Here is a 14,637-nt window from a genome sequence, read left to right as displayed (position 1 = left end):
TTGAATATTTATGAACGCTAAGTCCAATTAGAAATGATAATGTATACTTAACTGATCTGATAGTGTGGACCCCTCTCGTGTGTGTGTTCAGCCAAGAGCTGTCGATATTGAGGCTGAAAAATCGATTTTCAGCATATCGGAACCGAATATGACACTGCCGATATATAATATCAAAAGTCGATTAATCGATTGGTCCAAAGACGACCTACGTGTCCCTAGAAGAAGAGAACGAAGAGAACGTCTCGAAAATATTACAAAAGAAATAAAAAATTGTAAAAATAAAATTGTTTTATTTTTACTTGAAATTTTTTTGTTAATTTATAGTTTTCAACAAACTTCATAATACATACACACAAATAATCATTGGATATCACGATAAATCTACAAAGAGTATGTGAAATAAGAATATATAAATTTTTTTGTCTTTGCCCCCGACAGAAATCGTCGGTAGAGACATGAGAAATGGAAAATAATACAAAGAAACAAAAAAATGAAAGAAAATTGAAAATTTCATTTGTCATGACAAATGGAAAGAAGAAAAATCATCAAAGGAAAATCAATTTTTGCTAAAAAGGAAAATACATATACACATGTATACGAGGTGTTCGCAAGTGAATTGTCTCGTTGTGACAAAGATGCAAGATCTTTTGTAAAGATAGCAAGAAAATTTAATAATTGATGTGAATTGCAAAAAAAAAGAGAAACGCACGAAACACGGCGACAACATATACATTAGTTGTTGTAATAATAATAATGATGATGATCGTTGGTGATGATGAAAAAGTGCATTTTTTGGTTATTTAATTTGTGTGAAGTGTGATGTCTGCCAATGTGTGTGTGTTTGTGTGTGAGAAATCAAACAAGAAAAAGTAAAGTATAACATTTTTACCTTCGCGGGACATAACGACGACTGTGACCCAAACAACTAATTTAAGTTCGTACATTCACGATTATTGAGCAAGCAGACCAACCAACCAAGACCCCCTTGCATTTATTGAGGTTCTTCTTGCAGCAGCAACAAAAACAACAACGACGACAGCAGCAGAGCAAATCTAATATGTATCGTATTTTGTGTAAAAAAATTGTGCATTAATTGCGTCTTATTCTTTTAATGGCAATTTAAAACAAAAAAAATAATATATATTTTTCGGGGAATATGTGGCGAAAGTGTGTAAAAATCTGAATTTTGTACTGGGAGAGACTCCAAAAATGCATTCCATTTTCCCGTTTTATTTTGCATATCTCTTTTTTTTTTTTGTTAACTAATCATCAGAAAAACAGTTAAACAAGAAGAGAAGGAAAAAGGGAGCGAGAGAGTGCTTAGGCCTCCAACTCATTCGTTGGAGAGTGGCAGCCAGAAAAAGAAGAACCAAAATGGGGAAAAGTTAAAAAAAGAAGTTCTCATGCGACAATCTCAAGTAACAGAGTTGCAAAAACGAGTACTTGTCAAATTAAGAGAAAGAGAGAAATGTAATAAATTCTCCATTGAATCATTTGGCAAGATATTACTAATATTTTGTTGGTAATTTCCGTTTCTTTTAATTATAAAGAAAATAATAAAATAATTTTGTTATTTTCGCTGTTGTTTTTGTGTGCAGTGTGTGAGTAATTTAATTTGTTGAACTGTTTTCGTTTTGTCTTGTCATTTTGCAACACTTAAATGCGAAAGGCCTTTTATATCGCTAGCTGGCTGTTTGGCTGGCTGCTGCTGTTGTTGTTCTGTGTATAATCAGACGAATATTACGGAACGTCACTCGTGAGAATAAAAAAAAAAGAAAAAATAATAATACAAAGAAAACGCAAAAAATCCGAGGCAAAATACTTTTTTTTTGCACAAGAATAAGTCAAAAGAAAATATCATTGGAGCCGTCATAAAAATGTGCTGCACAACTAAATAAAACTCGCCATTGCCGAGCATAGGAAAAGTATAATTTTTAATACGTTTAAAAAATGCATAATTTGTTTCTAATATTTGAGGAAGATTGATTTTAGCAATCGGCCTGCCTGCCAAAACGTTTGCCTTTAACCGCATCGCGACTGATTGTCATCATACCCGATCCCCATGTGAGGTGTTCTTGGCTGGTGCTGCTGCTCTATGCAAATGCCAAAAGAAAAGTTTTGTACATTGAAGGAATGTAAACCATTTCCCAAAAAAAATAAGAAAATATATGTGGCTGCCTGTGTGTTGAGAGTGTATGAATAATTTTGCATATAAACAACACAATTATTACACAAAAAAAGAAGGAAAGAAACGAAAAGTATTCAGCCATCAAAATTCGATTTCTTCTCGGCCGTTTCTTTGTGTTGTCGCCTCATTTTCATCACTTTTCCCCTGGTCGATTTTCGGCATTTTCCGTGGAAGTGTTTTTCTCAAATCTTACCAAATAAACTATATATCTACACATAGGTATATAATTTGTATTTACATATACATAAAGGTAATTAAAATATCAAGATTTTTTGTTGGGGTTTTGGCCTTTAATAATGCAATAATAATTTGCATTTCAGATTTTCCTAAGATTTCCAAAATTTAGGAGAGAGATGACCAATAAGTATTTGTAAATCAAATCCATATTGCAACCAAATTTTCGGGGGAGTCGAGCGATAGTCGCCAGTGTAGAGGTCGGTATCGATTCAAAGCCGTAGTCGCAATGTGGATATTGTCTTAGCTTTGGAACAAATTGATTTTACACCCAGCCAGCGGAATTAACTGTGTTGCTGCAATCGGAATAATATTTTGAATTGCATTGTTGTAATCGGGATAAAAGGCCGGCCCACCTTATCAATTTTGATTTGTCGGCCGGCTGGGTGTAAATTTAATTTAAGCCTTCACTTTTGCCACTCAATGCAAAGGAAACTTCCGAAATCGATTATAAGACATAAACTCCGACAACTCAACTTTGCATCCCTATTTGCAGAGCAACACCACTATAAAAGGCATTTCCATAAAGTGGTTTCTAACACATGTTTGGACGGAAAAAAATAGTATTCCAACTGTGAAGAAAATATCCAAAGGCATGTGGGTTTTCGAATCCAGCCTATTACTCAAGCCAGCAAGCTCACGGAATATGGAAAATTTTAAAGGACCTTTGGAAAATCCGATTTAGCTTGAATATGTAGAATATTTTGGCCGGTATTTGTATGGTCTGAGGTCGCTATAGTGAAACCCAACTGGGTGAAAACCATTCATACTGGATTGCATTTTTGAACGTCGGACTTTACAGGGGACTTCCTTGTTGTATCAGTACAAACATATCGATTCTTTCCGGAGAAGGATTGTCGCTTCAGCTTTTCCTGGAAATTAGGTCTCTTATATTCCTAAAGACCCACCAAAACCAGTCACTTTAAAAGGTGACTTCGACTCGTAGTCGGTGCATTGCCGAATGTCTTGATTTCTCGACAAAAGGCATTAGTTTTTAAAAGGAGATTTTGTGGCGTAGCTGAGTGTTAGACTATGTCCATGAATTTGATTACATTATGACCTTAGAATGCCAAGCAAAATATATTTTTGGTATTTAGGACCCAATAATAATGAGTCAATCGACATGGATGTTTGTAGATCACTCAGTGAAGTTACCTTTATGTCATTCTTCACTGACGTAGGGAAACACTGCCCCGGGAAGTTCCAAACCGCCGACCACTGCAAGCTCTGTCAAGAAGAAGATGAAAGTGAAACCGCAATTTTTCTCTCAAATGCATTCTACGATGAACACAATATACATATATATAGGTCTTCGAGTGAACTCATTTTCAATAAGCAATTGCTCGTCCTTTAACCTAAAACTTGACCTCCAGAGGTAGAATAGATACGGCCAGACCCCCTGCAAAGTCATTCAGGGCAATGCCATGTAACGGATCAAGAAGCATTTAATGATTAGTCTCTGTCTGTGATTTTGATCGAGGTTTTATTCCTTCTCATCCGCATACCGTCTTAAGGATTCAATATTTTCCTCGAAATTTTGATCCCTACTTTGTCCAGAGAGAAAATATTCTTAATGCTTACTATATCGTAGAACAAGTTTTATCTTCGAGAAATGCTAAGCCTATGGCTTTTTCACTATCCTTGAAATCGAATTGCCGCGATACCCGCCAAAATTAACCGCCACTAACCATAATTTCCAAGACAAATCTATAGTTCTGAAGAACTTTGGATTAGATGGAAAATGAGTTGATGAGTACCCCTAGGATCGACTTGCATAACTACATGGTTACCGAAACCATCACCCTCATTAGCATTTCCATAGCTTAAAAAATATTAGGTTTTGAATTTAACTGAGTGTAAATCTAGCCACGCGCGTTTGAATGGAATGTCGAAATGGAAAACTTAAAAGCCATGCCCATAGTTTCAACGTTTCTGAAACAATTTTGAAGTAGATGGAGAATGAGTTGATAAGTACCTTAAGGACTAACTAAATAACTACCCTAAATGCGTAATTTATCATACTCTAGCTTCAGACACATTAGCTTCTGTATATAACTGAGTGTTCATCTGCCCAAGCGTGCACCTACACATTCCGATATAAGAGAGAGGCAGGGAGCTTCTACATCAACAAGCTTATTCAGCCATGTCCAAGTAGTATGCAGTCTGATCGAATCCACAACCCTCATTAGCATTTCCATAGCTTCAACCATATTAGGTTCTGTATTTAACTGAGTGTAAACTTATAGGCCATGACAGTTTCCAAGACAGATCTCTAGCCCAGAGCAATTTTGGAATATATGGAGAATGAGTTGATGAGTACCTTAGGGACTAACTCCATAACTACCCTACATACGTAATCCATTACCCTCTAGATGCAGACACATTAGCTTCTGTATTTAACTGAGTCTTCATCTACCCATGCGTGTCCCTACACGTTCCGATGTATGAGACAGTCTTTATATCAGTCTGATGCAATTACCGGTTTCATAAATCAAACAATATGAATGCCGACAAATAACAGACAAATCAGGATTGTTTTAGACCAATTGCTTGGAAGAGAATTTGAAAAGATTTTGAAAAGGTTTAGTGTCAGCTAAACTGCATGTATCCCTTCAATTATCTTATCAAGGGGGTGTAGACTCTTGGTGATATATGATGGCTACAGACCCACAAATTAGCTGAATTTCGAAGCATAAAGTTAAAATTTTCAAAGAAAATAATTTATCTCATAGAAAGATTTATACGATTTTGTTAAAACTTTGAAAATTTTCCTCATATTTATATCACTGCACGGTCAGGTGACAAAAAGGACTCTTCATCCAGTAATAATATGAAATTATTGTACCCTCAGTCATATGGCTAGAGGGGGTATATATCATTTGATATGGCCAAAACGTGCCGCTTCGAAATAACGGTTTTAGACAATAGGTCTCTTTGGACCAAATCCGTTCCAGGACATTGGAAATTGATCCAGTGATGTCCGTCCGTCTGGCTGACTGGTGCCCACGATAACTCTCGGATGAAGTATCCGATTTTATCCAAACTTGGTACTTGGTACATTGTCAAACTTAGATCGAATTCGGAGATAGGCAAAATCGGTCCACTCCTTCCGGTACCTCCCCCACAAAAAGTCAAAACGTTGTATCAGTGCTAGGTCAGATGCGAAAATAGACAATAGTGGTCCACTCCCTCAAGTACCTCCCCCACAAAGGGTCAAAATTTTGAATATTTATGAAGCTCATAAAACACGGAATTGGCATTCGATTCCATTCAGTCTTGGTACATCTCTATATTTTCATCAACACAAGATTTGTCATAAATATGGTAGAGATCGGACCATTTCTTCTGGTACCTCCCCCACAAATGATCAAAGTTTTGAATAACAAAAACGATCATAAAATCCGAAATAAGCATCCGGTCCTCTTCAAATTACACACATCGCAATATTTTTATTAAGGTCTGGTGTGAAGTTGGAAAATACCAACTCCTCAACCCTCGACAAAGGATCCAAATTTTAAATAATCATAACTCCCATAACACGCGAAGCAAGTCTGAGATTTTTTTTTGTATTTTAAATATTGTTAATATTATCCATTGCCCTTGGAGGTTTCAGTATAAAAAAGTGAATTATAAAAACATTTTAGGTTTTATTCGTCACTGGAAGCACAGTATCCTCTAATCGGTCTGTCCGAATCTTGGGCGCTTTCCTCTGTGGATAATTTGAATTTCATAAAAATATTTACCCATACGGAAACATTTAAATCTCATATCAAATTGTTTTCTAATTTAAAATCTACAGAACATAATTATACTCATACTTATTTTCACATTTTTTTTATTTACAGATTAATTTGTTGCTGCAAGGGAATTTAGTTCATTTCGTTTCTTACTAACCACAAACAAATATAACATACAACTCCAATTATTGTAATTGAAAAAATACGTTTTTTTGCTAAAAGAGTTCCTCTTTGAGCCACTAGAGAAAACACAACTTTTTTGGAAGATAACAACTTCCAACGACATACCCCTTAATACGCATACAACTCGAGACACGAATCCCCCCAGAAAAGAAGAAAACAAATCTACTAAAAGCAGTAGGCAATTTGGTGCTTAACAAAAAAACAACAAAAGGCATAGCCTTTTTATCTTTAGTTATTTCTATTCAAAATATTGGCAGAGGAGCAGCAGGTGGAGCGAAAGCAGTTGTTGCAAAAAGCAGGCAATCAAACTAAAAATCAACTAATTGGAAGTTCAAAGGTGGATGCAAGGAATTTCAATTGAAAACTGCTATAAGTTTTCATAACTAAATAATGAGTCGCCATGAAGGTGGGTTACCAAAACATTTTCAGACAAGTAATTGTGTGTTAATATTTTGTTATTTCGTTTCTCTTTTTCTCACCCTGCAGGTGTCAGCTGCGATTCATGTCTTAAATCGAATTTCAATGGTCGCCGCTACAAATGCCTAATTTGTTATGATTATGATTTATGTGCCGATTGTTATGAAGAGGGCGTCACATCGACCCGCCACTTGGTTGAACATCCTATGCAATGTATTCTAACGCGTTCGGATATTGAATTGTTCTTTGGTGGTGAAATGCTCAATTCCGAGCAGCCACAAAGTTTTACCTGTCCGTATTGTAAAAAAATGGGTTTCAGTGATGCCACACTGCTGGAACATGTATCATCGGAACATACGGAGACAAGTTCGGAAGTTGTGTGTCCGGTCTGCGCCGGCCTGCCTGGTGGTGAACCGAATCTAGTCACAGATGATTTTGCCGGTCATCTATCGCTGGAACATCGCACCGGGCCACGGGAATTGATTTCATTTTTGATATCCTTTTCAAAAACAAACATTTTTTAAACAGTTTTTTTTTTTGAAAACTAAAAATAGAATAGAATCCAAACTAAATTCTAGAAAAATTTTAAAGACATTTAAAAAAAATCCAAAGTCTTTAGAGAAAAAATTTTCAGCTGTGTCCAAGGGTCTTGAAAAAATATTTTTTAAACAATTCATGATCTCTTAAATTGATTGAAAATTATTTAAAAAACGCAAGCTAAGATAATTTAAAAAAATCCTAAATTTTGGATAGTCTTGCAAAAAATGTTCGCAAGCATTCCACGAACATTTGGATTTTTTTGAAAGAAAATGCTTTTAAAATTGCTACGAATTAACATTACCCCTCAAAATCCCATTATTCTTCCTCCTCAGACCTGGAATCCCATACCTCCCCGCTCCCCCTCCCTCCTCAGACCTGGAATCCCATTCCTATCCCCTCCCCTTTCCTACAATTTATTATCTTTTTATTTTATCTAAAACCATACAAACACACACATATACATTTGTTGGGTTTTCCATCCTTAACTCCTTTGCACGATGAACCTTCAGCTATACGACATGGCGGTGGAGTACGTCGCATACCAGGACGTACACTTGGCGGACCACGGGCACGCCGTTCCAATATGCACTTCAGCTCATCGAGTGGTCTTTCAGCTTTATCACCCTCTGGACGGGAATCGGTTGATCCGATTGCTGAGCTTCTCTCACAATTATCTGGTGTCAGACGAGGCGGACCGCCAACATCTCAATTGCAGCAATTGCAAATGCAAATCCAATTGGAACGGCAACAAGTGACGGCAATTATTAACTTCCAATGCTTTGGCAAGGGATAATGGCGATACTAAATGTGTTTTTTCTTTTTTTGTTGTTTTAGGCCACACGTCAACAGCTGGAACGTTTGCCAAGACGTGCCCATCCATTGGTCTCATCATCGAATTCAAATGCCACCATGGCCGAGGTGATTAGTGGTGCTAGCGGTGGTGGTTCTGGATCTGGTAGTGGTCTAATCAGTGGTAGCGGCTCGGGCTCGAATGCCAACGGTGGCGGCAGTGGCTCATCGCGCACCAATGAATGGTCGGTGTCGGCCCAACATCAATCGCAACAATCAAGTCTGGCTGCAAATGCTTTAAATACTAGAGAAGTAACGTTGAATTCTAGCAATTATTTGTCTTTCAACGATTTCGGTTTGTCACCACAATATTCCTCCTTTCTACAGCCTGGTGGCAGTGGTGGAATCAGTGGTAGCAACGGGAACAGCATGCTGGGCATGTCAATTGCTGGTGGCTCTGGCAGTGGAGCAAATGCTGGATCAGCAGCTGCTGGTGGGGCATCGGGCAATGGTAGTGGAGCTGATGGCGCCCAATCACAGTTCTTGCTCACAAAGTTCATGCAGCCAACGCTGAGTGATGCCGAATGGGCTGAGATCGGCCGAGAAAGGGCTGATAGGTGAGTTAACTTTAGTCTAAAAGTAAAATATATTTTTTTATTAATTATTTTCCCCCTGCTTCCCTTGTAGATCACAATTTGTACAGGCCTTGCTGCTCTCCACCCTGGCCTGTACATCCCTGGACCTGGATCCAGAGCATGATAAACGTGGCGAATCGCAAGAGACTACCAACAGTGATAATGTAAATAATGAAAAGGCAGCATCAGCGGCCGCCAACAACACAAACAACACAGCCAATGACAGTGAATCGTCGTCGTCGTCGTATGGCGACAATACGCGGGAAACCATGATGAACAACAATGCTGCAGATGCGTCTGCACAAACTACAAATACAACAAGCAGTGTTGGTGGTGGCAGTGGCACGGTGCGCCAACAGGTACATCAACAGCAGCAAACCTCGCCGGAAGATTTCGTTGTTGACGATTTGAAACAACAACAGCAGCAGGCCTATTCAAGTAAAAAGAAGTCGGCCGGCAATGCAACGGCTGGCATCAAACCAGCTGCGGCAGCTGGTGGGGCAGCAACAGATAGAGGCATTGAACGACGTGGTCGTCCACCACCCCAGGCAGCGGGTGGTGTTGCTGGTGCAGCTGCAACAGGTTCCCAGGCACAGCAGCAGCAGCAACAACAACAGCAAGGTCAACAGCCACAAAAATACAAACAAAATGCTGCCGCCAATGCAGCAGCGATGTCGGCAGCAAACACAAATCAAATACCCGATACTAGGTAGTGTTATCATCTCCATAGACCCGCCAAATCACTACAGCAACAGCAAAACAAACAACAACAACAGCAGCAGCATTGTTATTATAATAAAATTGAGAAGAAATGTAATAGCAACAGCAGCCCGAATAACCACAACAACAACAAGAACAAACAAGATCATTGTCGTCGCAATTATAAAAATCACTCTTAGCAACCAATTAACCACCACCACCACCACCAACCACAGCAGTAACAAACAGCATTATCAACAACAACAAGAAAATCTCACCAAAGTATCACTATGGTGATGATGGGCATTTGGATGGCCAAGGATCGCCAACCCCCGAAAGAACACCACTACACACAAAAACATCTCTCCCTATTAATTTCTTATGCAGCACATAAATGTCTCTCTCTATCTATCTCTCTTTGGTATGTTTTGGGTTGTAAAGAAGAAAACAAACAAACAACAACAGCAATGTGTGATGCCATCCATACTCCACTTCTCCCAAACAAAAAAAAAAGTAAAACAACAACAAAACATTGTCCTCCTCTTCTGTCAATAATGTTTAATTGTTTCAATTGGCACATTGAACTGAGTGCAGCAACAATGATTTGATAAAAACCGCAACAACAACTCGGCAAGTGGACAACCCGACGATGCAGCAGCAGCAGTAGTTGATGATGATGATGATACTGATTATGATGTGTGTATGTATGTATGATTTGATGAACATGTTGATGATGATCATGAAACAGGCAGATGTTAGTTAGCATGTGCATGCACAGCAGAAACAGAAGCAGCAGTTGCAACAACACCAGCAAAAATGAAAGAAACAACAACAACATAATATTCGTTTATTAAAATAAATATAATATAACTATTTAAAAAATTTATATAATTATAAAAAAACACAAAAAAGAAAAAATCTTATTGTAATCATAACTTCAGAAAAAAACAATGAATTCTTTTCGTTCTTATTGGTGTTTGAGGAAATTGAGGTTGGGTTGGGGGAATGAGAACTGGAAAACTGGAACATATTTCAGTAGAAAACAGGTTTAAAAATATCAGACTGTTTTGGCCGACAGATGTATAGGTACCAGATAATAGAAGGGGTGGACCGTTCTACTATCTTCACGCCAGATTTTGTGTTGGTAAAAATATTGAGGTGTGTGAAATTTGAAGAGAAGCGGGTGATTAGTTTGACTTTTATGAGAGTTTTGGCTATTCAAAATTTTGACTGATTTGTGGGGAAGGTTCCGGAAGGAGTGGGCCGATATCTACCATTTTCATACAAGATCTTGTGTTACTAGAAATATCGAGATATGTAAGATTTGAAGAGGATCAGATGCTTATTTTAAATTTTATGAGCATTTTGTTTATTCAAAAATTTGACCCATTTGGGGGGAAGCTACCGGAAGGAATGGGTCGATGTCTACCATGTTCACGTCAGATTTTGTGTTGATAGAAATATTAAGTTGTCTAGAATTTGAAGAGGATCGGATGCTTATTATGCATTTTATGAGCGTTTTGGTTATTCAAAATGTTGACCCATTTGTGGGGAAGATACCAGAGGGAATGATCCCATATCTACCATCTTCCCATCAGATCTTGTGTTGCTAGAAATATAGAAATGTGTGAAATTTGAAGAGAATCGGAAGCCTTTTTCTGCCTTTTAGAAGAGTTTTGTTTATTCAAAATCTTGACCGATTTGTGTGGAAGGTATCGGAAGGAGTGAGCCGATATCTACCATCTTCACATCAGGTCTTGTGTTGGAAAAAATATTGGGATGTGTAAGATTTGAAGAGGATCGGGTGGGCATTTTGCCTTTTAGGAGAGTTTAGGTTATTCAAACTTTTGACCCTTTTGTGGGGAAAGTACTGGAAGGAGTGGGCCGATGCCTTTCATCTTCACATCAGATCTTGTGTTGGAAAAAAAATATTGGGATGTTTGAAATTTGGAGAGGATCGGATGTTTGTTTCTCTCTCGGCTATTCAAAATTGCAACCCTTTGTTGGAAGGTACCAGATGGAGTCGTTCGATATTGTTGGGACTTGCAATGTTGGAACAACATTCTATGTTTTTTTCTCTTTTATGAGTTATTTTTTTTCTTTGGAAATGTTGAGCTTTTCTATGGTAGGTGCCAGAAGAAGTGGACCAATTTTGCGAATCCGATCTAAGTTTGATAATAAAATAGAGTAAAATCTAAACCATCCAGCCAGCCAGACGGATGAACGGACACCGCTAGAGCGTTCTGTTCTGAAACAGATTTCGTTCTAAGAGACCTAGATTCTAAGATTGTAATTCTTTCGATCTGGCACATATTGGCCGTATCAAATAATATATATATATATATTCCCTCTTTAGCCTTATGGCTTACTGTGTAAACATAAACGGCCCCTAACATGTTGTTCCAAAGGCCACGAATTAAGAAAATGTCTTTTTAAGTAGGTTTTTTTTAAATCCCTGAAACCAGGTAAGCATCTGAAAATATTAAAAAAAAATAAATATAAATAGCTTAATGTATTTGAAAACAAAAAAATATATATTTATATTTCACTGAAATACACATATCCTAAAACTAAACTAATTAACTATTCTATACAGGTGTTGTATCCTTCATTTATATTAACGATATACTTGGTACATCTTGCAAATCGTCCAGTGTCATAACGGCCTGATGCAGGCAAAAATAATTTTCAATACATCCCTTGACGATAGCCTCATCTGGAAGAAACAATTCAATTTCATCACATACAACAACAAATGTCATACGAATACTTACCGGGATATTGATTTTCCATGATAATCGAACGAGCTATATGCTTAGCTAATTTCTTGAAAACAAAACGATTGCCAATCAGGCCATGTTTCATTGGTTTCATAAGATGTTTTACAACCCATGGCGAAATACGTTTCACACAGCTGCCCATTAATATCTCGTCCAATTCAATGCTCGGACTGCATGGTGTGAATTCATCGTCACTATCCTCGCCAAATAATTCGGCAAATTTCCATTTCATGATATCATGCCAACGCAAATCTTCCTCCAGCAGGCGGGCCAATGATTCGCTTAGTTTGCGTTTTTGCATAAACAATTCGCATGGCCAGAGGCTATTGCTGAGATCTTTTTCACAGGGGTTATTTGTGGATCGGTTCGGGGAGGTTTGGTCTGCATTGTTTTTGTTATTACTATTTGATTGTATTGTGGGACTCTTTTGTATGTTGTCATATTTTGGAGTATGTTCTTGGGGCTGCTGCTGTGATCCAACACCACAACCACCACCAACTTGAGCCTGCTCAATTTCTTTTAATATTTTACAGATTTGTGGATCATCGGGTTCTTGATTTGGATCTATGCCAAATATTTCATCCAATTCGGTTTTCTCTTCACTAAATAACCGGGCCAATTCCAAGGCGACACTATCATTGGAATTTTCCATATCGGCCACCAGATTATTTATGGATTTTGTTAACACTTCTTCCTCTTGTTCCTCATGAACTACTTCTAGGGGGTTTTCTACAGGATGTGGCGATGATTTTTGAGAAGTCAACATGGTGTCTGCAGGACTTATGGGTAATTTTCCCCCCATCTGATGGTTATTTATTTCCTTATAAGGCCTGTGATGGTTATGATGACGCCGCGGATGATGATGATGTTCTCTATTACTTTTGTGTGACTTTTTCACTTGACAATGTCTTTTGGTGGCCAATGACTTATCTGCATGTCTTGTTATGTCCACGGCATGAGTATTGTGACCATTTTGCAAATGACGTTTAAATATTTCAATTTTTTCATCCAAGGTCATCTCATGTGAAGTATCTTCATTCGAATGAATTTCCCTTTCTGGCTTCTGGAGGGAAATCGTCTCGTTTCTGTGGGGAATATCGATGACATTTGTTTTGTGATCTATTACTGCATCAGTCTGGGTGCCTTTGGTTTGGGGTTGGTTCAATTCAAAATTCAAGATTGTATTTTCCAGAGGTGTTATAAGGCGTTTCTCCTGGGTCGAACGTCTCACAATGGCAATCTGTGGGAGAAAATATATTAATTATCAATTACATGAAGAATCCATGGATAGATATATCCATCCTGCCATAGGATTTTTGTTCTAAAATTTAAATATATTACACTTTCCAATATAATAATGTCCAATCCATCAATACTTACAATCTTCACCATAGCTCTTTGGTATCTTAGGGCTATGCGGCATGCTTCCACAGCTTTGTCCTCCAACAAAAACGCCGTCTTCTTAATAGATGTTTTATATTTTTCCGAACACACATTAAGCTGTTCGTTTTCCTGGTCACTCGTATTATCATCCAGATTATTATAACATTTAAGGAAATTTTCCATGAGCTGTTTTTCCAGGTAATTGAGGTAGTGGTTTCTCACCTAAGAACGGAAAGGAAGAAAAATTAATTAAAGAACAACACACACACACATATATACATTGAAGTTTACCCACCATTTCGGTTAAAAGAGGCACCTCAGTCTCTTCCTGGTCACAGAGTAAATTTTTCAAATCAAAATCACCGAAAGTCTCCTGACAATTGTTTTCCTTCCCAGCCTCCATAATAATTCCTTTTATTATATTCTATTTTTGGGAATACTTTAATTCTAACAAGAAGTTTACAAATGTAAACAAATAAAGAATCCAAACTAGAACTGCAAAAAGGAGGTGCACTCTTTAATATTGCCGCATGGCACATTGGATTAGTGGGAAATATTATTTCTTAGAACATTCATGTATTAATTATTGATCTTTTTAATGTATTAGACATATAAATCATTATTTTGTACATCCCCACTGCAAATAATGAGTTTTTCCTTAAATTTTTTTTTTGCTTTTTGTCATACGTAATATTTTTAGGAGCCACCAATAAGAACATGCAGTGTGGTATCGACAAGGAAGAAAAGAAAAAAAGGAACAAATAAAAAAATGACTTAAAATAAATAACACTGCATTTACATGAGACAGGACAATAGAGTTCATGCATTAATTATCGAAATAGCATAATTTCGCCCTTGTGATGTGCAGATAATTTCATTTTATTTGCGACTTATATGAATTACTAGTCCTTGTTTACTTTCATGTTGGAGTTTTCAGGTGATATGAGTACAACTTTCTACCACAAATTTTGTTGTTTCAAATTGCTGTGCTTTGGGGATCTTTTGGACAAAGCGTGTTTTTTTAAAAATGATGTTTTTCAAATAATATTTAA

General features: G+C 37.4%; 2 protein-coding genes across 7 annotated transcripts; one reads left to right on the top strand and one right to left on the bottom strand.

The window, feature by feature from the left end:
* Window positions 1-199: 199 nt before the first annotated feature.
* On the top strand, window positions 200-10,036 carry LOC101892928 (E3 ubiquitin-protein ligase Kcmf1). Of its 6 annotated transcripts, XM_011296787.3 has the most exons (7): window positions 201-390; window positions 6,268-6,748; window positions 6,829-7,253; window positions 7,796-8,056; window positions 8,134-8,400; window positions 8,476-8,705; window positions 8,776-10,036. In XM_011296787.3, exons 2-7 carry the CDS (start codon window positions 6,733-6,735, stop codon window positions 9,434-9,436), a joined length of 1,860 nt encoding a protein of 619 aa, XP_011295089.2. In that variant the 5' UTR covers window positions 201-390; window positions 6,268-6,732; the 3' UTR covers window positions 9,437-10,036. The 6 variants fall into 6 exon arrangements, with proteins under 6 accessions (XP_011295088.2, XP_011295089.2, XP_005189811.2 ...); XM_011296786.3 differs by having other exon boundaries at window positions 200-390; window positions 7,796-8,050; window positions 8,134-8,705; XM_005189754.4 differs by having other exon boundaries at window positions 8,134-8,705.
* Window positions 10,037-11,935: 1,899 nt separating this feature from the next.
* Window positions 11,936-14,107, bottom strand: LOC101895974 (uncharacterized). The gene is made up of 4 exons (XM_005189776.4): window positions 13,881-14,107; window positions 13,583-13,807; window positions 12,197-13,442; window positions 11,936-12,138 (listed from the first exon to the last, which is right to left on the bottom strand). Exons 1-4 carry the CDS (start codon window positions 13,986-13,988, stop codon window positions 12,035-12,037), a joined length of 1,683 nt encoding a protein of 560 aa, XP_005189833.2. The 5' UTR covers window positions 13,989-14,107; the 3' UTR covers window positions 11,936-12,034.
* Between the last annotated feature and the right edge of the window lie 530 nt (window positions 14,108-14,637).

Source organism: Musca domestica, unplaced genomic scaffold (genome assembly GCF_030504385.1).
Source record: "Musca domestica strain aabys unplaced genomic scaffold, Musca_domestica.polishedcontigs.V.1.1 12, whole genome shotgun sequence".
NCBI classification, from domain to species: Eukaryota; Metazoa; Arthropoda; class Insecta; order Diptera; family Muscidae; genus Musca; species Musca domestica.
The sequence above is the reverse complement of the archived record's forward strand: the minus strand, read 5'-3'. Positions and strand labels throughout refer to the sequence as shown.